General features: G+C 37.7%; 1 protein-coding gene across 3 annotated transcripts; it reads left to right on the top strand.

Moving 5' to 3' along the window:
- Nucleotides 1–9,251: 9,251 nt before the first annotated feature.
- flot1a (flotillin 1a) lies at nucleotides 9,252–25,208 on the top strand. 3 transcript variants are annotated; one of them, XM_041809530.1, is made up of 14 exons: nucleotides 9,252–9,394; nucleotides 9,580–9,682; nucleotides 9,883–9,946; nucleotides 10,247–10,322; nucleotides 12,861–12,951; nucleotides 14,289–14,432; nucleotides 14,736–14,855; nucleotides 15,152–15,247; nucleotides 15,555–15,707; nucleotides 17,511–17,692; nucleotides 17,873–17,918; nucleotides 18,088–18,225; nucleotides 20,114–20,278; nucleotides 20,783–25,208. In XM_041809530.1, the coding sequence occupies exons 3-14, from the start codon at nucleotides 9,904–9,906 to the stop codon at nucleotides 20,801–20,803; spliced, it is 1,275 nt and encodes a 424-aa protein (XP_041665464.1). In that variant the 5' UTR covers nucleotides 9,252–9,394; nucleotides 9,580–9,682; nucleotides 9,883–9,903; the 3' UTR covers nucleotides 20,804–25,208. The 3 variants fall into 3 exon arrangements, with proteins under 3 accessions (XP_041665464.1, XP_041665463.1, XP_041665462.1); XM_041809529.1 differs by having other exon boundaries at nucleotides 9,580–9,725; XM_041809528.1 differs by lacking the exon at nucleotides 9,580–9,682.
- Nucleotides 25,209–25,505: the final 297 nt, after the last annotated feature.

Genomic DNA, 25,505 nt, shown 5'->3' with positions numbered 1-25,505 from the left:
GCCAGGTTTGAATTTTTTCCCCACTTTAAACATTAAACAATCATTGAGACACTGCATTTTGTATTTACGAGGGTTGTCTTTGTGAAATCTAAAAATTGGTTTGATGATCTGAAACATTTAGGTGTGATAAATATGCAAAAAAAAAAAAAAAACAGAATCAGAGAGGGGGCAAATACTTTTCCACAGCACTGTACATCACCAAATAATGGCAATAAAGGCAAAACAATAGCTGCTACTAAAAATATGTTATTATAAATGCAAACTATATGTGTTTTTTGACTAAGTGGACCTGACTGACCTGAAGATACTGGTATGTGTTTTGAATGGACATGGATACGGTGTGCGTGTGCCCAGAGATTCTGGCTTGATCGTAGGTGTGCCTAGGGCAAGAAAAGGTTGAAGACCACAGATTTAGAGCATAGACTCACAGAGAGTTTTATCACTTTGTGTTTAGTTTTCCTTATCTTTCCTCTCGGACTAATCCAGTTGAGAACACTGGTTGATAGTCACTCTGGGTTTCATTATGTGTGTGAATAAAAGTGCATTGTTCCTGATATGTCCCATCTAATGTTGTGAAGGTAGAGTTTATTACCTACAGTATACTGCAGACAGTCAGCAGGGGAACTCCACATATTCTGGCTGAGCTCCTGTCCAGCTTTATCTCAGTCCTGACTGCACCATCATTTGGGTGAATGCAAACCCTGAGAGTGAATATTTTATTTATTTGTTGTTTGGTTTCATTTATTTTTCAGGATTTTAGCTCTTTAAATCAGACCTGTTTCCATATCTAAACTCAGTCAGCAGTGGTGTCAGGCTTGTTATTGCTCATTCTGCTCAAATTAGTTCTTATATATTGGGTTTTTATCCATACAGGGCTTTTGTCCACTGTCACTTTAAATGACTATTTAAGAAAACGTTTGACTTGACATTTAAACCATTTGAATAAGAAATTATTCCTTTTTACACTTCAGAGTTTGATCAAAGTGAAACTAAGCTCATATGTAGTGAGTCTATGTGCAAACACTTGTCGTCACACCCATCACAGTGAGAACGCCTGCATGGCGCCATTTTGAGAGTTTGTTGTGTAAAATGGCAGACACACAAACATCGACACTGGAGAGCAAACATGCCCCCGATATCTGATTATTATCATCAGATTTTATTCATCATCACATTAAATGATAGGAGACACTTCATGGCTTTTGTCTCAGAATCTTGTTTGAACTTGAGGCTCTTTTATTACATAATCTTGACATCAGATATCAGCATTCGACAGTACATTCAAGCAGACAGGAAGCTGCACTGATGAAACCAAGTATGCAGCTTTGTTTACACCCTTCTACTGTTTCTGTGCCGAAGTGCTGCTCCTATTTCAAGCATGAAGTGGATCAACAAAGAAAAACTGATAAATGCTGTGGCTGTGGAAAGATTTCTACTGCTGATATCTTCAGGAGTAATGTTCAATCTTAGAGCTCCCCTACTGGACAAAAACAGCACAACTTCTCTGAGCTGTTTCTTGGAAATCACCTGATGACTGAGTTTGGTTTCGTTTTGGTGAGATCTGGCATGACTCTTCAAAATTACCCTCTCCTCTTGTCCTCCCTGCTTTTCCACATTCCTCTAGTCAGGGTGAAAATAGTCTCTAGAAAAATAATCAAAGCTGAACATCAGTTAAACTTCAATGTTGACAGAGAGGAAAAATCACAAATGAAGAGGACAAACTTAGCCTATTGGAAATATGCCCAGCTTATGTCTAGTTTTAAATGTTGACAACATGAGAGTTCTTTTAAAATAACTCGATGGATGGGGTGATGATTGTAATGCAAGGCAGCAGACAAAATCAAAGGTCATAAGCGGGGGTCAAAGAACATTAGAGTCCACAGCACAACAGTTTCTTGTGTTGGCATCATACACTCACTAGATACTAGGTTATGGGTGTGTTTTATTGTGATGAATGTTATTTTGAAGTCTTAGCGAGCGCCAAGTCTGTGCAGACCATCAGGTTTTATGTTTTTTTTGTTTTTTTTTATTTTAAGTTCACAACTGTTTTTTTTTTCCATTTTTTGAAGGTTGATAGCTTCTCTGATATCCAAATGTAGATGCAAAAAGGTGGTTGTTTATGATGTTCCCGTTTCAACTAGAGGAGGCGGGGCTTATGGCCTACAGCAATGGTTCTCAGTGCAATGGTGGGTGGGGACCCAAAAGTAGGTCATGGAGCTCTTTTTTCAGAATTTCTTTTAGGAAATAAAAATTGTGCAAAAATTCAAAATCACTCTTTTAAAGCATGCTTTTTTCTTTTTTTGTACATAGCAGATTCAGAAGAGTTAAATTTGTGGTGTAAGTGAAATTTCAGCTGGTGCAGAGTCAATCATACTCTGGCTGGAGTAAAATCTCTCCAAATACTCTTTAGAGAGAGTCATACGGTAAAAATTCAGTTTCAGTCAGTCAGGTCTGTATGAGGTTTAAACTGAACCATTTTTATTGAACAAATTGGACTGATCAAAAAATAACCTTGCAAAGAAAATGGATTGGCTGTATTTCACGTCCGTCAGCAGGAAAATCCATCAAGCAGGCTCCAATCATCATCGACTATGCCAGGTCCGAAAACGGACCTGACCAACCAGCATCTTCTGGAGAGCAAGCTACAGGCAGGATTTAGTTATACTGAAAACTGATTGTAATGGCTGCCACTGGTGTAGTGATTAGCTCAGATAGAGCCATAGTAAGGCAGAAGTGTTATCAGAACGGGACCACATTTCTTTGATAAATAAAGACAAAAAAACAGCACTGAAGGCTTTGTGTAATGGAAAATTTGCTTTTGCTCTCTTCCCAACCTGCTTCAGCGTGAGTTTATGATATTTATGGGCCGAGTGTGTTGTACTGTAAGCCAATACCAATAGCTGCCTCCTCTGTAGCAATTTGCTGGGATGTAGCCATTATATGGCAGCAGTTTTACCTGAACCTCACCGCATTTCTTCATTAAAGTATAGGTGAACCCCGGCTCAGAGCTAACTCCGCCCACCTCTGTAATTCAAAAAATGCACAGAAAGTGGGCAGTTTGGTTCTGAGAGGAGGGAGGGGAAAAGAACGGGGCTTTCCAGATGATGCGGGAGTGACAGTGATGTCCCCTTGTCAGAGAGAGAAACAGACAGAGTCCCACAACACTCCTGCCTCATAGTGAACTTTTAAAGTGGAGGAGTTTTCCCCTCTAGAGTCCGCCTGACGCAGGCTATAGTGTCGTGGTGGACCGTGATGGTTCTGACCACGACCTGTTCGGTCCATCGGCTCCAGCAGCGGCGTTACTATAGTTGGAGCTCTCAGAGCCGAGACAGTGCAGGTGCAGGCAGGAGAGGATGGGAGTGGTCTCTGAATGGTAAAGTCAGTTAGAGGCGGTAACGCTGTACTTTTTATACTGAGTTTGTGACGTAGAAACCGATCGGTCGGTTTCTATGTCACATAAGCCCTACCTTTTCAGAAAAGGTAGGCTGCCTTTTCAAGGCAGATGTCTGTTTGAGCTAATTAAAAGCCGTAAAATCTGGATTTTTATCAGTTTGGTGCTAATTTCAGCTATAACACCAACACTGATGTGTTTTATTATTTGTTCAGTCAGATACCTCACTGTACAGATGAAAAAAAAATGTTAAAGTGTTCACTACCTCTTTAAAAAAAGAGCAAAGAGCCATGCTTAAAGCTTTATTTGGCAGAAATGATGCTTTTGCACCGCTCCCCACCGACATTAGCTTGAGTTTTATCCACCAATAACTCCTCTTTTCAAAAACAAAAAAAGAAGTAAGAAATTCCTCTTTTGTTGTTCTTCAGAGTGGATCAAAGTCAAATGAAGCTCCTTTTCACAGTGTGGATGCAGGTCAACATTTGTTTCAGAAGACCATCACACTGACACACCTGTATGGTGGTATTTATCAATTTATCAAACTTTATTTATATGGACCTTTTCATAAAAAACAATGAGAGTGTGTTTTACATACAAACAAGTGAATTAAAAAAGAAAGGAAAACAAGACCTCTCCCCCACTCCACCATCCCTGATGGCATATATGTCCAAAATAACGACTCTGAAGGAACAGGAGCTTAACTGAGAAAATGTTATCTTCATAATGAGGAAACATGAGTGATTGGGTTGAAGAATAGGAACAAAAAAAGATGAATAAGATGAAGTGAAACAAAGAATAAAAACAATGCTAAAATAATAATAAAACATTCACAGAGAACAGTTAAATATTATAACATGAGAAGGAATACGGCTTAAACATCATCTAGACATTAAAATAGGACGAGTTAAGATCTAAACTGATAAATTCAGATGATGACGTAAAATGTAGAGTAAATCCAGACTCAAAGGTTTGGTCTTGAGTTGCTTTTATGACTTTATTATTATATTATGACCCATTAACACTGTCTGTGTTGGAGGTCAGTGCTGAGCAAACACAGCCAATATCTGATTCTTATCACTCAGGTTTTTATTTCCTGTCACTGTAAATCATCGAGGATATTTTATGGATGTTTTATCCCCCATTGTGTTTAAATTTTGCTAGTTTTGCTTCATAAATAAATCTTGATAACAGATATGATCATCCAGTGGTCAATTTGAGGAGGCAGGAGGCTGAGTCCCACTGATCCAGCAGAGATTAGAGCTTGGTTTACACCCTTCTACTGTTTCTGTGCCAAGGTGCTGCTCCTATTTCAAGCGTGAAGCAGATCAACAAAGTAAAACTGATAAAGGCTACAGCTATGGAGGGAACTGTTCTGTTCTGTTCTGGTTGTGGAAGGATTTCTAATGCAGTTGTCTTTGTAGGAGAAATGTCCAGTCTTAGAGCTCCCCTACTGGACAAAAACAGCACAACCTCTCTGAGCTGTTTCTGGGAAATCACGTGATGACTGAGTTTGGTTTCGTTTTGGTGAAATCTGGCTTTATTTTCTAAAAATAACCTTCTCCTCTTGTCCTCCCTGCTGTTCCACATTCCTCTGGTCAGGATGAAAATACACCAAGCACGAAAACAAACAACTCTTAACATCAGTTAAACTTCAATGATGTTAAAGGGGAAATATCACAAATAAAGTGTATAAATGTTTCCTTTACTCCATAAGAAATGCCTCCATGAAGGAGAACTGTCACATTTGGTGAATGTTTATGGCTAGATTTGCTTTTATCACCTATATGTTTGACGTTACATGCCTGGTTACAATCAAACATGCAGCCCAAGTATCCGTCTCTTTAAATATGGGTCATGGTCTTTGTGTGCTATTATTAGTTTCATATCCTGACATCATGAAAGTTCTTTTAAAGGTACAGTCCCCTGTGGAATAAGTTAAACCTCTGTGCCACATTCTGGTCAAAATATAACATGGATCAAAGACCAAAGGGGGTTTTTGACCCTATATAAACCAGCTCTTTATCATGTTATAATGCCAGTCTTCATTCAGAAAAATCCTAATTTTAATGTTTAGCTCACTGGCAATTGGAGTTAGGCTCCCACTAACTGTACAGTTCTTGTATTTTAAGCTTTTTAATCTCTAATGACTCATCTTTTTCATTTACTGCAATTCATTTTGATGGGGTAGTTTCCCCCAGTCAGGGATGGGACAAGCATGACTTGGGGAAAGTACCCAGAAGAATAGCTCTTATCAAAAGTCCATGTGTCAAAACAGCCTTTAAGTATTTTCTGCATGCCAACATTTTATCATAAGCTGCATGTTAGACATTTAAAATGATATTTTTCTTATGAAATAACACAGACATATGCACAGAACAAAAATAAGCAAAGAGATAGACATTTTGCCATCATGAGAGATTTCAAAACATTAATTTTAATGATGAGGGAGGAATGTAGAAGGATAAATAACCTTATATACATGAGCGTGCCAAATCTGATTTTCTTTTCATAAATAGAGGTGTTCCACAAGGGTCCGTTCTGGGCCCCCTGCTTTTCACTCTGTATATAAATGAAATTGTTGTTTCTGTGAATGGTTGTCGTACCCATCTATATGCAGATGACATTATTTTGTATTGTGCGGCGGACTCTGTACAATTAGCTGTCAAAAACTTACAGCTCGCATTTAATTCTGTACAGGACTTTTTAATAAATCATAAACTTGTACTTAACGCAAGTAAAACAAAATTCATGTTGTTTTCCAGAGCCAGAAAGCGTGATTATGATGATTTGCACATGTATACTGTAAATGGCTTGGAAATTGAGAGAGTCACAGAGTATAAATATCTTGGCATGTGGCTTGATTAGGACTTTTCTTTTAAGTTCCATGTGAACTCCTTGACCTCCAAGCTGAGGCAGAAAATTGGCTTCCTGTACAGAAATAAATCAAGTTTTCCATTGTCTTGTAGGAAGAGAATAGTTGAAGCTGTGCTCCTTTCAGTTATTGATTATGGAGATGTAATTTACAGGCATGCAGCAGCTTCAACGCTCAGGCCCTTGGACACTGTCTATCACGCTTAGATTTATAACTGGTGATGGATACAGCACTCATCATTGTGTCCTTCATGAGAAAGCTGGTTGGCCCTCCCTTGAAAACAGGCGCAACAGACATTAGATTTAATACATTTTTAAAGCCTTCATTGGAAAACTAGCACCTTACATCTTAGACTTGTTGGAGTGGAGTTCAAGCTCTCACGTGACCCGCTCCACTGATTGGTTAGTTCTTACAGTTCCCCGAACTTTTACTGAACTTGGTAAAACTGCATTTTCCTTCGATGCTCCAAGCTCATGGAACAAACTCCAACAAACTCTAAGGATTGAAGTCCTACCCTCTCTTGCAGAGTTTAAGACCTTGGTTTTCAGTCTTTTTGTTTCCAATTGTGATTGTTTTAATTGATTCTGCTGGTTTTGACTGTTGTTTTTTCTTGCTTGTTTTAATGTGCTTGTAATCTCGACGACATTGGAAATGAGGGATACCTCAATGTCCTTTCGAGAATAAATAAAGGTTTTGAACGAAATTGTTGTTACCCTACTGTTAAAGAAAGAAAAACCCACAATGATCACTGAAATAACAGGAAACTGACAAAAGTAATAAGAAATGAAAAATGACTGAAAATGAACAAATGAAAATCAGACATGCGTTTGAATTGTTGTTCAGCAGAATCACTTTAAAATCGAACTAATGAGACTGACTAAATGAACTAAAAGATGGTACCCCTAGAAAAGATATAAACTAATATGACCATAGAGACATGTTAAACTCAGGTGTAATTAGCATCACAGGTGTGTTCAAACTTGTCATCAGTCAGTCTATTTTAAGGGCGAATAGTAGCCACTGTGGTCTTTGGTATCATGGTGTGGACCACACTGAACATGGACCACAGAAAGCAATATCTGATTTTCATTACTTAACTTTTAATAAATTTGATTTATTATTACTTTTGTCACTTTTGAGTTATTTCAGTGACCATTTTGGGGTTTTTTTTCTTTAATGGAAGAGTCCCAACAATTTTGTCCACCTGTGTACCTGAATCAATGTTTTACTCACATAGTAAAATCAAATATTTATGAGATTTTTTTCAAGGGGAGAGAAATATGGGGAGAAAGAGTGGGGGAAGGCATGCACCAAACACATGCTAACTACAAGAATTGATCCAGAAACAGTGCACTGAGGACCAACCTGCTGCTTTACCAGCTGAGCTAAATTAGCACTCATTTTAATGAGCTGAAAAAAGCACTACTAGAACCATTCATGTATTAGTATATTAGAATAAGAACATTCATCTTCCTAGTTGCATTAATTGCATTCTTATTTTCCCTCTCAGCACACTTCAGTATACCACTGCACCTTCTCCCTGCAGTCACAGTGATGTAAAATAAGTCCACCACTTCTCCCTACTGTTCCCTTGATTTCTTATCAATCCATAACAAGCTCCTTTTTCTATAGTTAGGCTTATGTCATAATCTTCAATCTATTCTAGGTTCCTTTTTTTCCTTTCAAAATAAAAGCAGGTCCATATCCAGCCAGATGGATGCTAAGATGCTGCAAAAATCCAAAATAAAACAAACACAATTATAAATGCAAGGGTGGAATTTCTCTCTCTTTTTTCAGGTCCATAAATGTTGTAACCAATTATTGCAAACTGCAATTGCACTTTTCAAGTTTTCTAATTACTTTAGTTTTGTCTGCTTTTTGTCTCACATTTCATTCCTCCTCCATCATGTGGTTTGATTAAATAAATCCAATCAAATGAAAACCAATTTGAAGACTATGAAACATGTCTGATTATCTGAATTTGGATGATCAAGAGAACATGTTATAGTGATCATATTATAATTATAAATATTAGAACTGCTTTTTGGATGTTTTATGAAGTTTTTTGAAAGTTGCTCTTTGGAAGTTGCCATCCCAAAAATAATTTTTTATAAGGCTGGAAAAACTACTCAATGTAATCAGATATCTAACTGAGTAGTTTTTCTGGGTACTTGTCCTTTTTTGAGTACATCTTAGAATCAGCATTTTTACTCCTACTTTAGTATGTTTTAACCAGAGTAACTTAAAAACAATACTCTTGTACTTTTTCCACCTCTGCTGAACACACAGCAGCATAAAGAGAGAATGAGTCCACATCACATCCCAAAACAGCTGTTGTACACAGCAAATGCTGGAGTGTTTGTATTTCTGGGTTACACATATCAGAGTTGATTTTTTTACAGTATTGATCCAACAGTGTGAGTTCAAATCTGTAAAGATTTAGTAGTTCTAAGCTCCTTCTTTAGCTCATATTTCTTGTGGATTGTTGTTGATTTGTGAGACACATTGCACCACGAGTGGTTATCAACTGGGTAAATTTGCTGCCTGTGACTAAGAGCTCTTAAGGGATGCAGAAAGCATATTCATCAGTATGCAATGCCTTGCAATGAGGATGACTCTGCTTTGGTATTGATAGAAGATGGCCATGTAGCCAAAAATGTTCAAGTTACTGTAGCTCTGTTATATCAAATATCTAACACTTTCTAAAGTATAGCTGGGTGAAGTGTAGTGTGAACTGACATTTCGTTCGATCTAAAAATTACTCTATATTTTTAAGGGTTTATCATGTATTTTTGTATGATTTTGTCTCTTTATAATTACCCTTGTGTGTTGTGTTGGAGCTTTCTGTCATGTTTGTATTCTCAACATCCAGTATGGTGCGATTAAACCACAGCTCTCCACCAGGCCACTAGATGGCGGTGTAGGACAGTTGGATTTATGAGCATGCTCAGTCCACGCCGCTAAGCTGCAGCAGTCACTGTTGTGTTTCACTGGCTGCATCAGCTGGTATCTGACGGGAATATTCGTCACTTGGGATAAAATTACATTATTTTTAACCAATACAAACCGCTTCTTCTTCCGCCATTTTTTCACCTTACTTTACCTGAACAGCATCGTTTATATACAAACCGGTAAGTGAGTGATTATGTTCGCCTTTTTCCACATTCATTCTCGATTGTAAACACAATGTGTGCAATATTAATGGAGTTGTTCGACGAATATCCGCTGTCAATTTGTTCAGAGTAATATTGATACACATTTTAAAGCGTTACTATCTCTGATATGTGTTTGTATTGTGTTTTTTTAATCCATACAGCTTTCTTGTGGATTTTACTGCGCAACATTTGTGTAAATTAGATTTAAGCCCTGCTGGTGTGCTGTGCTGTCTGCTGCCCACCACAACCCCTCCCTCCTCTTTGGTATCAGAGACAACATCAATATTTGGGGGGCTTCATATCAAAAGTAGGGGGATAAAATTAACTCCTACGTACCGGGGTGGTCTCTGTAGTACACCTGCCAGATTGCGCCTGTACTTCCTAAAGAAATTCTTGATTGATCAGTGAATTTTCTGGAAAGACCCCCTTTCTGTTTAATAATTTGCCTTTTCTTTGGTTTCCAGTCTAAAGGAGGAACAGCAAACATGTTCTACACCTGTGGTCCCAACGAGGCTATGGTGGTGTCAGGTAAAATTATGGCCTACATAATACATGCAACACTACATCAACAAAACAAAGATTTGTTGAATCATTGTTGGGAGAGTCAAGACAGTGTTTGTATTTTGTAAGCAGATGCAGTAGTGTTAAACTCTGTACACAAACCACATGACTAGTTTTCTGCAGTAAAATAAAACTAAAATGTTATCAAAGTTATTTGATAGTGTAGTATTGGATTAAATAAACAGTAAACTGCACCATTCTGTTCTGACTTTAACAATAATGTTGTTCCACTCCAGATTCACGGCTCTTTTCCTCTCTTCTCTCCAGGTTTCTGTCGCTCCCCTCCACTGATGATCCCTGGAGGCCGAGTTTTCGTCATCCCCTGCATTCAGCAGATACAGAGGTTGGCAAAGGAAATACTCACTGTTGACTCCAGATCTTTGGCTCAGCAAGTTGCTGTCTTACACTGTCTGCACACAGTTTTGACATTTGTCAGCTACTGTTTTTGTTGCTTTTATTTATTTATTTATTTATTTTTCCTGACATTTTGAAAGATGGGCAAGAGATGACAAGATTAACAAGATGGCCAAGGGCTAATTTGAAAACACAAACTTTGCACTTTTAAGAATGTGAAGATTAGATTTAAGTCAGACAGTGCTGCTCTGGGTTGCAGGCTCCATCTTTAAAGTGACACCTTGGTTTGTTTAAGGTCTTTACCTGTCATCTTTCATCTGTCCTTAAAAAATGTCTGAATGGCATACATATGAATCAGAACAGAGGAAATGGAGAAACTAAAGTTGAACGAAAATGGACTATATAAGGAAAACTAAATTTCAGTGTGAAACAAAGATAAATAAGAAATGCTCATGATAAATGATAGATCATATGAATTAGGAATTAGCAGCTCAGGACTAGATTACAGCCTCGGTGAACCACCAGCCACATATCTTGATATTTACTACCTTGTGATTGGACTGAGTCCTTACACTTTGCTGAGTTTAAATTATAAACTGTGAAAGCTCATGAGCAGTTTTGGAAATAAATCAGCAACCTCACAAACCAGAGGACTGCAAAAGCACAGCTGTATTCTCAAAACTAAGTTCACACTCTTTGTTAGTTAAACCAGACAAAATACAAAGCTTTAAACCCTAAACTTCTAGCAGAGTATAGGTGTGTGTTCAGTGTTTGAGTTCATGCATCTTTAGCTCCATGAAAAGGATAAAATAATTCTTAATTGACCCCCAGATGGAGAAAAATCAAGTGTTGCAGTGGCACAGATTCTCTATGTGTAAGAATAAAAAGCAATCATAAATATGCTTAAACTGATTGATATTGATTTTAAGAAATGACGTCTCCTCACCTCAAATTAATATCTAATGTCCCTGGGTACATAAACTATGTCTACATGGAGGAAAACAACCGCTTTGTTAGAACGCTTTGAGTTGTTGGTAGAGGCAGCAGTGTTTGGTCCCTTGGTTGGAAACCACTGTATTACTGTCTGGTTGCTGTACAGGAGCTTTATGTGTGTATCCCCCCTCACTCTGACACCTTTTCATTTGTTCTTGACCACTTGGTCCTGTTAGTGCATGTGTGTCTATCCCTGGTGTAGAGGTTGTATAATCTTTCTTGTTTTGCGTGTGAAACAGGCATAAACTTTAACTTTTGGCACCAGTACGCCATTACTCTGATGAAAGTTTCTCCCAGCCAATCTTGTTGTTATAAGCTCAAAAATGCTAAAATATAGAAACAAGTAATTTAGGTAACTGTTGGTTAACAGTTGCTGCACCACAGAGTTCAGTAGTGAGTCTATGATTTTAGCTGCGAAGCACAACAATGTGTGCTTGAATTACTCAAAAGTTATTCAATATTGTCACATAAATGTTTGATATTGATATCCAAGATTCTTACAAACATATCACATGGATAAATATTACTTGTACCTAGAAAAACAAACATCTTTCAAATTATTTTAGCAGAGTTATTTACAAATCAGCTTACCAAAGGGGGGCAGCCTGGTGCAGACTGCCTATAAGACATAGGGGTCAAAGCTTCAGGGGCTCCAGCAGGTTTAATGTAGGACAATGTACCATATATTAACTTACATATATTAACTTACATATTAAATACTACTTTAATATGTAAGTTAATATATGTACCATATATTAACATACATATTAAAGCAGTATTTACACAACCAAAATAGTACAAAAAGGGAAATGAGGGCACACTAAATCATTACTGCTGCTATGTTGGCCCTAGCATGTTCAAAAAAACAGGATGAAAAAATGAAATTCAGCTTTGAGGTTAATGTGATATGTATTCTTTTTCTTCTTTTCTTCTTCTTTATCTTCCAACCCTGTTGGTTAAATATACTCGACCTCCTCGGATACTAGATTGTACTTTGTGATCTTTTAATGCAAAAAAATATGCTAACAGTTTTGTTTTTAAGCTTAAATAAAATGAACTAAACTCAGAATACAAATCAAAGCAATACATAGAGCATTTAGTGTTATTTAGATTCATATTACTAACTTTTTTGTTTGTTTAACAAATGCACATATAACATATTCAAATTCTCACGGAAACTATCACTGTCAAATAAATCTCTGATTTCTTGCAAAGAATGAAACTTATATTAGTAGTATGGTAATATTTCTATTTTTAGTGTTTTCATTGCATTTTGGTAATGCTTAAAATAAGTTGATATTTGCAATGGACTTACAGGCCTTGAGGATGGGGGTCGCATGTTGTCCTCCATTAATTCTAACCCACTTCATGTTACCAGTCTTAATGTTTTTCTCTGACTGTGTGATGTAGTCGACCTTGCTCCTGCTCTCATAACATCCACCACTCGGTTTCCTTTGAGAGTGCATCATTAAGGCTCCAGGTAATCAATCAATAATCCCATTTCCTCTGTATTTCTTGCTCTGCATCTTTACAGGATTTCTCTCAACACTCTGACTCTGAATGTGAAGAGCGATAAAGTCTACACCCGCCACGGCGTTCCCATCTCTGTCACTGGGATAGCGCAGGTCAGTTTGCATGATTTACGGTAGTTTCTGTGACAAAAAATATACCATACACATGTAGCTGGAACTTTTCTTGTATCTTTTAATGGCTGATAAAATCTCCTTCGTGGCTGGCCCTCATCTCTTGGTGTTTACCGGACAGGGTAGAATGAATAAACAAAGCACATCTGCCCTTCACATATCCTTGAGTGTATTAATGTAATGAATCAGGCAGCCCTGGGTAGAGTATCAAATCTCAGCATCAGTGAACAGCCTTTTAGTATCTTAAAAATGTTATCTACATAATCCTAGTCTCTTCTATCAGTCCAAATGTATGTTCAGACACAACTGGTAACATTGAATGTTTTTTTTCACAAAGCCAGCAGCTGGGTTTTGTTTTTTTTACTTACACTCACCAGCCAATTAGCTAATTAGCCAGTTACACAGCAGCAACTTATTGCATTTAGGCATGTAGATTTGGTCAAGATGACTTGGTGAAGTTTGAACCGAGCATCAGAATGGGAAAGAAAGGGGATTTAATTTACTTTGAACATGACGTGGCTGTTGGTGGATGGGCAGGTCTTAGTATTTCCAAAACTGCTGATATACTACTGAGATTTTCACTCAAAACCAACTCAAGGGTTTACAGAGAATGGTTAGAAAAAGGGAAGATATCCAGTGAGCGGCAGTTGTGTGGACGAAAATGCCTTATTGATGTCAGAGGTCAGAGGAGAATGGGCAGACTGGTTTTAGACGATAGAGAGGCAACAGGAGATAAAATTTACCACTCGTTACAACCAAGGTATGCAGAATATCATCTCTGAACGTACAACATGTTGAACATTGAAGCAGATCGACTACAGCAGCAGAAGATCACACTGGGTGCCACTTCTGTCTAGGAAGAACAGAAAACTGAGGCTACAATTCACACAGGCTCACCAAAATTGGACAATAGAGGACTGGAAAAAACATTGCCTGATCTGATGAGTCTCGATTTCAAAAAGACATTCAGATGGTAGGGTCAGAATTTGGCATAGCCAACATTAAAGCATGGACCCATCCTGCCTTATATCAACGGTTTAGGCTGGTAGTGGTGTAACGGTGTGGGGGATGTTTTCTTGACACTCTTTGGCCTTGTAGTACCAAAGTCACCAGATCTCAATCCAGTAGTTTGGGATGTGGTGGAAACGGAGATTCTAACAATGGATGTGCAGCCAACAAATCTGCAGCAGCTGTGTGATGCTGTTGTGTCAATATGGACCAGAATCTCTGAGGAATGTTTACAACACATTGTTGACACTATGTCATGAATAATTAAGGCAGTTTAATCTTTGTAATAAACCAGTTGCTGTTTCTTGCAGATGAAAATCCAGGGTCAGAACAAGCAGATGCTGGCTGCAGCCTGTCAGATGTTCATGGGAAAATCGGAGGCTGAGATCGCTCAGATCGCCCTGGAAACACTGGAGGGACACCAACGGGCCATCATTGCTCACCTGACTGTAGAGGTGAGGGTGCCTAACCCTACGCTAACTTCAGGGTTTTAAGTGTAGTCAGTAATGAAACCATGTTGACCTTTAAACATTTTTCCTGCCTTATACTTGACAGATTTTCTCTGTTACAAATAGCTAGTTCTTGCAGTTTTCAGTGACTCTAAGGGAAAGTAAAAAAGTGAAAAGTTAAAGGATGTTAAAGGATTGTTTATTGTTTAACATTGGCTACTCGTCTATTAAGAGGCATTTCACCAACGACAGATCAATGACCTTATAGAACTGATCTTCCGTAACAAAGTTAACTTATTCCTCTTGCAGGAGATCTACAAGGACCGTAAGAAGTTCTCTGAGCAGGTTTTCAAGGTGGCCTCTTCTGACCTGGTCAACATGGGCATCAGCGTGGTTAGCTACACTCTCAAAGATGTTCATGATGACCAGGTATCAACACTTTCCCACTGGTTGTTCTCAGAAATTATTCTCTGTTAAACTGTTTCAAAAATTATAAATAACTTCGATGTGTATTTATTCAACTCAGCAGAGCATTTTATTTTAATGTAACATCTAAAAACACAATTCACGGAGCAAGGCGCATGTTTCTCCCACCTTTACTTTATGGCTTTTATTTTCTTTTGATGGATGAAGGAGCTGCCGTGAATACATCAGAAGCACCAAAAAAGTTTTTTGCATGTTGATTAAATCTTACTTTACTTTGTTTACCTCTTTTCGGTCTGCAGGATTATCTTCATTCACTGGGGAAGGCTCGGACCGCCCAGGTTCAGAAGGACGCTCGAATTGGAGAAGCCAAAAACAAAAGAGATGCTGTGATCAGAGTGAGATTTATCCCATTGTCTCCATCCTTCAAGATACAGTTTCCCCTATAAAGGTTGATAAAGTCTCACATTTCAACAACAGCCACAGCACCAGGAATCAATAGTTTGTTCAAATGTGAACTTTATTGATTGAAAAACTATGACTTGCGTGGTTCATGGTATGTTTTCTTTATGCACTTTTCCTCCTAGAAATATTTGTTTGAATTCCTATCTAAATTACATTTTATCTTCTTTATTCTTAGAATCTTAATTTTCTTAAGTGATACCCACTGATCCATGTTTCTCTTTCCTCTCTTTGTCTCTGCAGGAGGCTCACGCGATGCAAGAAAAAGTCTCAGCCCAGTATAAGAACGAGATCGACATGGCAAAGGCTCAGAGGGACTATGAGCTGAAGAAAGCAGCCTATGACATCGAGGTTAACACCAAGAAAGCTGAGTCAGAGATGGCTTACCAACTGCAGGTACACAAGAGTAGATAATAACGGTGTAGTGCTGCATAGGGTTGATCAGTGTCAGGCTGACTCTCCTGCTCACAGAACCAGAAACTGGGATAAACTGGTCAAACAAGAGAGCAGGGACTGTGAATAACCAGGTTTATACTGTTCAGTTACAACATTTTTTTAATTTCCAATCTTCTACAGGATTCTGTGTGGCAGAAACATTTAGTATGTTTTTAAAACATATTTATTGAATGCAGGAAGGAAAAAATAGCAGACTTCGCATGCATGCATTTGTTCTTTTTGGCTTTACAGACCCACCATCCTCTAAGAGCAAAATATCTCAAACCAGCTGCAGAAAGAACACATGGATGCTTTAATGGCTGAAAACATTTTTCATATCTTTAGGATCGATTAAGATAATCTAAGTTTAATGATTCATGATTGTTCTATGTCCCTTTTGTTTGCATAAAACATGCAATGAATGCATTTGCGATGGCATCTGTACAGTACAGAAAATGTATACATAATAGAACAAGGGGAACATTATACATTTGATTAGAGAATTCAGTACAAGTGTTAATGTAGAAAAACAAATTTGCAGGACTTGATTTATTGTTGACAGTAATGATGATTAAAATCACGGTGCTGGTAGATTACATGCAAAGAGGCTGTTGTCCTTGATGTGGGTGGTCCGGTTTTACTTTGAACCTGATGCTCCTGTCTTTCATGTCATTATTCAACACTCTCTATCTTTGTGATCTGGTCTCTTTGCCCCATCCTGTCTTTCTAATAGCAGCTTAGCTTCTCTAAACTGCACATTGGGCAAAAATCTTGTTTTTTATTTGAGAGTCTTTGTTTACATTTGATATCTCCTCTGTAGTTCAGAATATTTTTTCCAGCTTAGACTTTTAGCAAAATTAAACTCTTATGTTTGTAAAAGTGACTTTGGAAAAGCAGTTCAGCCTTCATAAATCAAGGCTGAGCTACAGTAGTTCTTTGTATTCTGGTTTAAACTTTTCTTGTTCTGTTGCATGTCTCAGTGTGACAGTGTAACTCCAGTCATAGCCTCTCTTCATTGGCTTTCTGTCAGATTTAGGGGCTGTTTTTTAAATAAATATATTTTGGGGCTTTTTTGCCTTTATTTATAGCAGAGGAAATGGATAGAATTGGAAATAGGCACAAGAGATTGGGGGAGAGATATGAGGTAAGGTGCCACAGGCTGCCAGCGCGCATGGAGCACAACCTAACCACAAGGCAGCCTGCGTCCCAAGGACTGATTTTAAGATTTTTCTGGTGTTTTAAGGTTTTGAATGGTTAAGCACCATCATATCTTGATGACACCCTGTACTAACACACTCAAGCTCAACCTCTCAGGTCAGCTGTTCTTGAGTGTCCTATGATCAAAACATAAAAACTGAGGTGATGAAGCCTTTGTGAGGACTGCTCTGAAGTTATGGAACAATCTTCCCATGAAAACCCTTATCTTCTCGATGGCAGCAGCCCAAACCTACCCTTTCCCCTCCTTTTACTCCCATTTTAAATGTTTTTAAATGACCACATAATCTTTTATCCGTATTTTTTTTTTAGTTTTATCTTTGCTCTTACTCAATTTTAAAGTTTTTTAAATTCTTTATTGTATATGCATGGGCTTTCTTACCTCAATTTATCGTCTCTTGGTTGTACAGCACTTTGGTTAGTGTATGTTGTTTTTCAAATGTTCTTTATTAATAAACTTGACTTGACTAAGGAATAAAAAGTCCAAAAATAAATCTTCAAAGAAGTAATAAAATAGATTATGCACACTCTGTATTTTCCCCCGACCAGGTAGCGAAGACGAAGCAGCGCATCGAGGAGGAGAGAATGCAGGTCCAGGTGGTGGAGCGGACGCAGCAGATCATGCTGCAGGAGCAGGAGATCACCCGCAGAGAGAAGGAGCTGGAGGCCAAGGTGAAGAAACCTGCAGATGCTGAGAGATACCGCCTTGAGAAACTGGCTGAGGCTCAGCGGTGAGTGAGTCCAGTTGTAAAGAAAGTCTGCTCAAAAAAATTAAAGTTTACGCTCTTCATTGAATATCAGAAGCTCTGCCTCATGCTGTTTGATTCTTCATGGTAAGCAGTATTGTTCTGTAGTCTGTTTTGGCCTAGCTGTCTCTGTCTTACTCTGCGTTTTTCTCTCTCTCTGTCCAGTCTTAAGTTGATAATGGAGGCAGAGGCCGAGGCCGAGTCCATCAGGGTGAGTTATTCGTCACAGCAGCAGAATCTCAACCCAACGGCCTCTAACAGACATCATTTTGATTATTTAATGAAATGTTGTCTGTATATCCTCAGGCTTTTGGGCATTGCTTTCTCATTTTAGGACATTATTTAATTGTTAAAGTAAACCCATGCTTTCCCTACTGCAGATCAAAGGTGAGGCTGAGGCGTTTGCAGTGGAGGCCCGGGGCCGGGCTGAGGCTGAGCAAATGGCAAAGAAGGCAGAGGCCTTCCAGCAGTACAAGGATGGAGCCATGGTGGACATGCTGCTGGAGAAACTGCCTCTGGTGAGAGATAAGACACTGATGTTCATAACAGGCTTTCATACTTCATACACAAAGTATAGTTATTTACATCATTGCTTAATGTGGCCAGTTTCCATCTGGTCACGAATCCTTTCCAGGCTTCACCTACTGTCAGTTTTTAAGTCAATATATTCAGTGCAGTTTTTGCAAAGTCTCATGAAAGGAATAAAAACAATCAAATACATAAACAGAAAGGCTGTTTTTTACGATAACTTTTCGTATACAACTCTGAATGATTCCGACAACCATAAACTGTAAAATGGCACGATATTTTCCTTTTTTTTCCATGTGGGACAAGTGTTAGAGGTCACGAAAAGTCATTTTGAAGTGTATATATTAATTGTTTATGATAGTTGGTATTAATATATTTATTACTTTTATTGTTTAAGTTTGCTCATTTGATTACTAACATATCTTTCCAAGCGACTTTTCATGTAATTACCATCACCTTTACATAGGAAGGTGCTACACACTTGTCACTTAAGTCTGATGAAGAGCAGCAGTGTTCTAAACGTCACTACTTTGATACAGTATACACAGAGTTTTCAGAAAAAACTCACACCCCCTTCACTTTCTTCAGTTTTTATATGTTGCAACCTGATGCTACAGTGGAAACAAGATCATTTTTATTATCATCAATCTATGCTCAGTACCTCATAATGACAAAGTGAAAACAGAATTTTTGAAATTCTTGCAAAATTATTACAAATAGAAAAACTGAAGAATCACATTGACATAAGTATTTGGACCCTTTGCCAAAACACTTGGCCATTTCTCTCAGTCATTGCTGAGATGTTTCTACACCTTGATTGAAGTCCACCTGTGGTAAATTAAATTGATTGGACATGATTTAGTAAGCCACACACCTTTCCACAGAAGGTCTCATAGCTGACAATGCACATCAGAGCAAAAACCAAACCATGAGCTCAAAAAATCTGCCTGCATAGCTAAGAGCAAGGATTGTTGCTAGGCACAGATCTAGGGCTATTTCTGCTGCACTGAAGGTTCCCAAGAGACCTCCATAACTCTCAAATGGAAGAAGTTTGGCACAACCACGATTCCTCCAAGAGCTGGTCGCCTGGCCAAACTGAGCAATCAGGGGGGAGCAGGGCCTTAGTAAGAGACGTGACCAAGAACCCGATGATCACTGTGTAGGTTGAAATCAGTCGTGTTTTCTTTGATTTTTTTATTTATTTATTTATTTTAAGGTTTAGAAGATATGCCCTGAGCTAACAAAGGCTCTTAAAATTCATCCTTGACTCAAAAACTGAAAAATTATAAAATTCTATTCTCACTCTCTCATTATGCAGTACTGAGAGAAGATTTATTAGAATAAAAATGCTTATTTTTTAAATGAAGCAACAGGCAGCAACTTAACAAAACTGGAAAAGTAAAGGGGGTCTGATTACTCTCTTAATGAACTTATATAACTCATTGAAACACTGCTGCGTGTGAGATTTTTTTTTAATTTTCTTCATGTTGTTCTTATCGACTCGGCACCTTTCAACCATGGCTTGGATGTTCAAGTTCAGATCCTCCTCTTAAAAAGGATATTTTGATATCTTTACTTTATTTTGAACATGTATGCCACATGAAAGGTTAAAGAAACAAAAATAAAACAAGAAAATAGAACAAATGTCGTTGTAGATTTTCAAACATAAACAAAATCATGCCAGATTGAAAAGAACAAATCAATATTTTTAATACTTTTAATTTTTTCAGTCCTGTATGGTGTGTGAAAAAAACTACCTAATGCAGTGATTTTAAATTTCACAGCTAAGCTTTCACACAGTTATATCGGTCTTTTTTTCTGAACATTTTAAAGGTTTGATGCCTGCTTTGTTAATTTGATATCTTTTTCTCCTACCAGATGGCAGAAGAGATCAGCAAACCTCTGTGTGAAGCCAACAAGGTTACCATGGTGTCCAGTGGAGGAGCAGATGTGGGAGCAGCCAAACTGTCTGGAGAGGTGCTGGACATCATGACCCGTCTGCCTGAGGCTGTGGAGAAACTGACCGGAGTCAGCATCTCCCTGGTAATACATTTACACACATATAATACAGAATAGTTTTAACTTGAACTGCTGTCTTTGGTCTAATAAATGTTTCTGTTGTATTATTGAGGGCACAAGAATAGAAATAGTATTCAAGCAGCTTCTTTTTTATCCTCATTTTACAGCATGTCTTCTGTGACAGCCGTGGCCACAGACAGTGGTTTACATTTATGTGTCTGTCCTTTCCTGTAATTCTCAAGAAAAGAGTGTTTATTTATACTTTTGTTTGATTTACCCTGTCTCTTTGTTCATCATGTTTTGCCATTTAGGGTCTAAACAACATTTTTTTTTTTTCAAATAAATTTGAGTGAACATTTTTTTAAAATGGTTGCAATTTCCCAAAGCAAGTAGTGGTGGGTCCTGATGCCTGTCTAGTTCAGAACCACTGGTCTAGTTTGTGTTGATAACACTGACCTGGTGATTAGCCACTGCTCTGCTTGCTCTTACCTCTGACACAGTCTTTCCCTTTTTCCCTCTCTTCCTCAGGCCACCACTCGTACAGAGTGAAGAGAATCATCCACTCAAATGCCTAGGCAGATTCACTCCATCACCGTCTCATCAGATCCCAGGACTTATGTACGAGTCTTAAAGCACTAACAGCCTCTTTCCTCTTCTCCCATCTGTCTAACATCATGCATAAATCTGTCTCCCTCCTGTGTCTAAAGTACTGTTTGGACTGGACTAGTATTACCTGTGGACCTCTGATAATTGTGAATTACCCCCCTGACGCCAGTGTTTGGTGTGGTGCGTTCACACAGGAAAAGAGAAGTCTGTAAAATTTACAGACATTTCTGAAGGAAAACAAGGGTTCTGCAAGGCTGCAGCAATGAAAATGCAGAGTTGATTTTATTTCTAAAATTCATACAAAAAATTAAAATGTCATTCACATTGCTTTCTGCAGGTGAAGTTTCCTTCATGTGTCCAATACATACTGTTAACCAGAGTTTCCAATAGACAACACCCACTTAAGTGCTTTTTCCTCTCTTTGTATATATATATTCTAAATTTTTTTTAGATTTATAGCAAGCTGTCAATGACTGATAAACTAATAGAAAAATCTCCTCTAGTTCTCCCATAATGCATTGAGGTGGCTTAAGTCACAGGTGCATATCGCAATTGATCCGACAGAGGAAGACAGAGAACGTTGAGCACTCTTTCTGCTAATGTATGAGAAAAGGAGACATCTAATGTGAAACATGAACCTCTCCTGTTACTTTTAACAGTTTTTTGTGCAGTCGCTGCTGGTGATGTTAGTCTGCGCTCTATAAATCTGTGATTATTACGCACTTACAGCGACCTCCTTGTGCAGATCAGCTGTTGCACCGCTGACTGTTGAGTGACACATTTCGAAATGTAAATTGTGTTATACATAAAATATCCAGCTAAATGGTACTGATGTAAGATCAGGCACTCACAGAGAGAAATTGTCTCTGTTATTTTTTCAATCAGAAAAAGGCACACAAAAGAAAATAGACCTTAAAAAACAAAATTACCAGCCTTAATTATAGAGATGCTGATTTGCAAAGGATTACAAATTAACTGTGGACCTATGTGTGCGCTGCAATATTTTTGGTTATTTGCCCTGAAATTTTTACGCCACAAATCATTGACATGGTTCATTCACACTGGATTAGAAACAGACGTCCTGCATGATTATTACAAATTACCAGAGGTCCCTAGGTAATACTAGTCCTGTGCGAACAGGTCATAAGACTGCTTTTTTCTGTGACATTCTTGTAGTCAAAGTGACAAAACGTTTTCCTCTGTTTTAATTATTTGATTGTGTTTTTGTTAGTTTTACCCGACTCTGTCTGGGCTGAAGTATTGTACTACTCTGGCTACAGTTACAGCTGCTGTATGTCTTTATAGAACAAACAGAAACATTTAAAGTACAATGCATCCCACATTTTCCATGAATCAAGCCCATGAGCAGAGTTTAACCAATCTGCAACAGTGACAGTAGCCTATTGGTACTCAGACTTTAAAATATTTCTCATTTTTGTTTACAGTCTTGTCCTTTCCTTGCTCCTCCCTTCCACATTTTGTCACAGTCTGTTCATTATCAAAGTGTATATTTGTCCGTCCTCTCCGTCTGTGTTTACATTTAATGTAACTGCCTGTGCGCTGCCTTGCTGCCAAACCTTAAGTGCATCTTAACCAGAGCGTTTAAAACAAACACCCATTCAAAACCTTAATTTACAAATAATCCTAACATTACCTGGTGTAATATAAGGTGGCTCCAAACTACCGCATGTCTTCTCATTCCTATCATATGTTAGACTTCATACTTAATTTATTAAGGTGTGCTGCTGACCTCATGGCCAGGTCACCATTATAAAAGAGATCTTGATCTCAGCGGGTCTTCATCTGGTTAAATGAAGATTAAACTAAAAAAAAAAAAAAATACGTTTTTAAAGCTTTTATGGACAGATTAGCCAAACATCTTTAAATTGGTATGACATAGCTACCTGAAACATTTTTTTTTATTTTGCTTTTTTTTTTGTTTCCATGTACCTTGAGGGTATTAAACCTAAAAACTGACTAACACAGTTCTCACTTTGTGTTTGCGAAAAAGTATAAGCTAACGTTGCAGATGTTAACTAACCTTAAACCCATGTTATCTTCCTAAATAAGCACTTCTCTACTAACATCTTTGATATTGTACTGTCATAGTTAAAACTATTATTTTGACACTACACGTCATAATTCTTAACAGATGTTACCATTGTTATAAATCAGGGAAATCTGCTCAATTTGCAGTTTATCTGACTGTCAGGATTATATAAATAATGATTTTATGCAGAGAGTTCGTGGGTGCACATAGATAATTCCCACTCTTCCCCTCACACCATTTTTTCATACACTTTGCTGGACGTGTAGCTTATGAAAAGTGTTATTTTTGTTGTTATAGCGGGTTATGTAGCAGCTCTGTAGCAAATGTAGCTTGTGCAATCACTGGGAAATGAAAAACAGAAAGCTTTGCCTTTCTGTTGTAGCAGAGGGAATACCACAGTGTAGTTGAGTGTTAATGTTAGTTGAATATTATTATAAGGAATAAAGATGAAATGCTTTATTAAAAATATGACAATAGAGGGAGTAAAGTTGTACTGAATATCACCACGGCTGTGATTTGGGTGTAGACACAAGACTGCAGGCTGAGTGCTGAAGATAATCACTACATCTATTCCTCGATTGTGATATTACTTTTATACAACAGTTCTACAGGCGGAAACAGCAGTTAAAAGGAAAATCAATTTATTATTTTAACTCTACCAACTCAACTAATTCCACAGTTTAACTGAAACTACAACATTTCTAAGAAACCCAAATGTTCTCCTGCACTATTAGTGCTTTGAACTCCAGGCTGAGGCAGACTGATGCATATTGTGAATACTGTCACTTATGGAATCCCCCTTTCTTATCAGATTGCTTATTTGGAACTAACTAGGGATGCACAATGTTTGATAACTGCCTATATCCAGTATTAACAAATCAATTTTAGCCGATATGATGTTTAAATGTAGTTCAGTCTTAAAACTTCAGTCCTGAAAACACACAATGTAAATATTAAGCATGAACGAATTACAAATTTCTGTCCTTAAAACAGGCTTGTAAGAATGGATAATGAATAAAGTGAAACACTAAAACTTTGAAAATTATTTGTGCACACAACGGGTATTTATGCCTGATACCGGCTGATGTCTATTATGGGTTAAATATCTGCAGAAGTTTTCATATCTGCCCATACCAATAGTTCGCTTTTAAAACTAAGATCTGCTGATGCAGATAATATGCCAATAATATTATGCATCCCTGTAACTAACTGTTGTATAAAAGTAAATAATACTTTGGTTTTAAAGATTTTGTTTCAGAAGAACTGAATGATTGTTTTTAAGGGAATAAAAAATCTTGCCCATTCACCATTAAACACTCCTCTTCTTACAATCAAACATCTGACACCAAAAATAAAAAGTTGGTAAAGCTGTACAAGCTTTATTTAATGTGTCAGTTCCTAAGAGTACTTAATCTTGCCTTATATATGAGCCCTATCACACCGCCACCCTCTACCTCACCATCATCCCCTATGGGCTGGACAGTCAAACATGTTTTACTCGATTTTTACACTGTTCACAGAAGATTTCAATGCATCAGAACTTGAACATTTGAGAATCACTACAGTCATTGTGTTATTTTGTCTTTATGTGGCTTTATTCTTTGCACTGCTGAATATGGTACAGCCAAATGTGTTTAAATGGCTTCTGGGATAGTTTTATTTATTCAAAGAAGATAACTACTGTTACCGTGCATGTATTAATATCTGCCAGGCTCAAAATACAACTATTCTATTACCAAAGTAGAAAAGGAAATGTGATCTTTATTCTCCTGTATTTGACTGTGTTTAGTATAGTGATACTATGAAGGGGAACTAGATTCTATGTAGATGTATTTAAACAGTATATATTTGATACAGCTGCACTGCTTGCTTCACTGTTCACAGCTCTACTAACTCTTGCTCACAGCATCTTCAGTGTTTCATTATACATGTATGTATAGTCTAATAAATGGAGTTTTCTGTAATATTTAAAATCCTGCTGTAGTTTGCTGATGGGTTTCTGCCAAAATAGTTGGTAGCACTTTGCTGGTCTGCTGTAGACTAAAAATGTGTAATTAAATTGCAGAGGGGAAATACTTGCATCCATTTTTACCGGTATTCTGGATATATGATTTACCACATTATTTCTGTTTACACATGTGATTAGTGCATGTTCCTGACTTTGTAGATATACCCATTCTTTATGTCCTCTAGTGTTGCAGTGTTGCTTTTGCATTTTTGACTGAACAGCTTTTTTCTTTGTTATCAGCTTTTACCTGTATAGTTTGGATCATAATAAACTGTTTTTCTCTGCATTTAGATCAGACAAATTAGATTTGCCTTTATTTATTTTTGTCCAAGGATTCCTTCAGCAGGTCTCCTCTTTTCACATGAATGCTAAAGCAATGACAAATGTTTGACAAACCCTGAAATTGGTGCACTATAAACCCCACACACTGACAGGGATAACAAACTCACCGGAAGGCACTGCACGGATCTCAGCAGGTGTGTCAAGTAAGATAGACATAACTGAACTAGTACAGGAAGTAGGACTTTTTTTGTATAGAAAATAAACTAACCCACAAACATCTAGATACTTAAAGATGGCTGACTGGA

This window comes from Cheilinus undulatus, linkage group 16 (genome assembly GCF_018320785.1).
Source record: "Cheilinus undulatus linkage group 16, ASM1832078v1, whole genome shotgun sequence".
In the NCBI taxonomy this organism is placed as follows: Eukaryota; Metazoa; Chordata; class Actinopteri; order Labriformes; family Labridae; genus Cheilinus; species Cheilinus undulatus.
This window is presented reverse-complemented; position numbering and strand designations above follow the sequence as displayed.

Coding starts and splice junctions, on each gene's coding strand:
- flot1a (XM_041809528.1), top strand. CDS start 9,904: ATGTTCTACACCTGTGGTCCCAACGAGGCTATGGTGGTGTCAG. Junction 18,226..20,113: donor TGCTGGAGAAACTGCCTCTG/GTGAGAGATAAG, acceptor TTCTCCTACCAG/ATGGCAGAAGAGATCAGCAA. Junction 20,279..20,782: donor CCGGAGTCAGCATCTCCCTG/GTAATACATTTA, acceptor TCTCTTCCTCAG/GCCACCACTCGTACAGAGTG.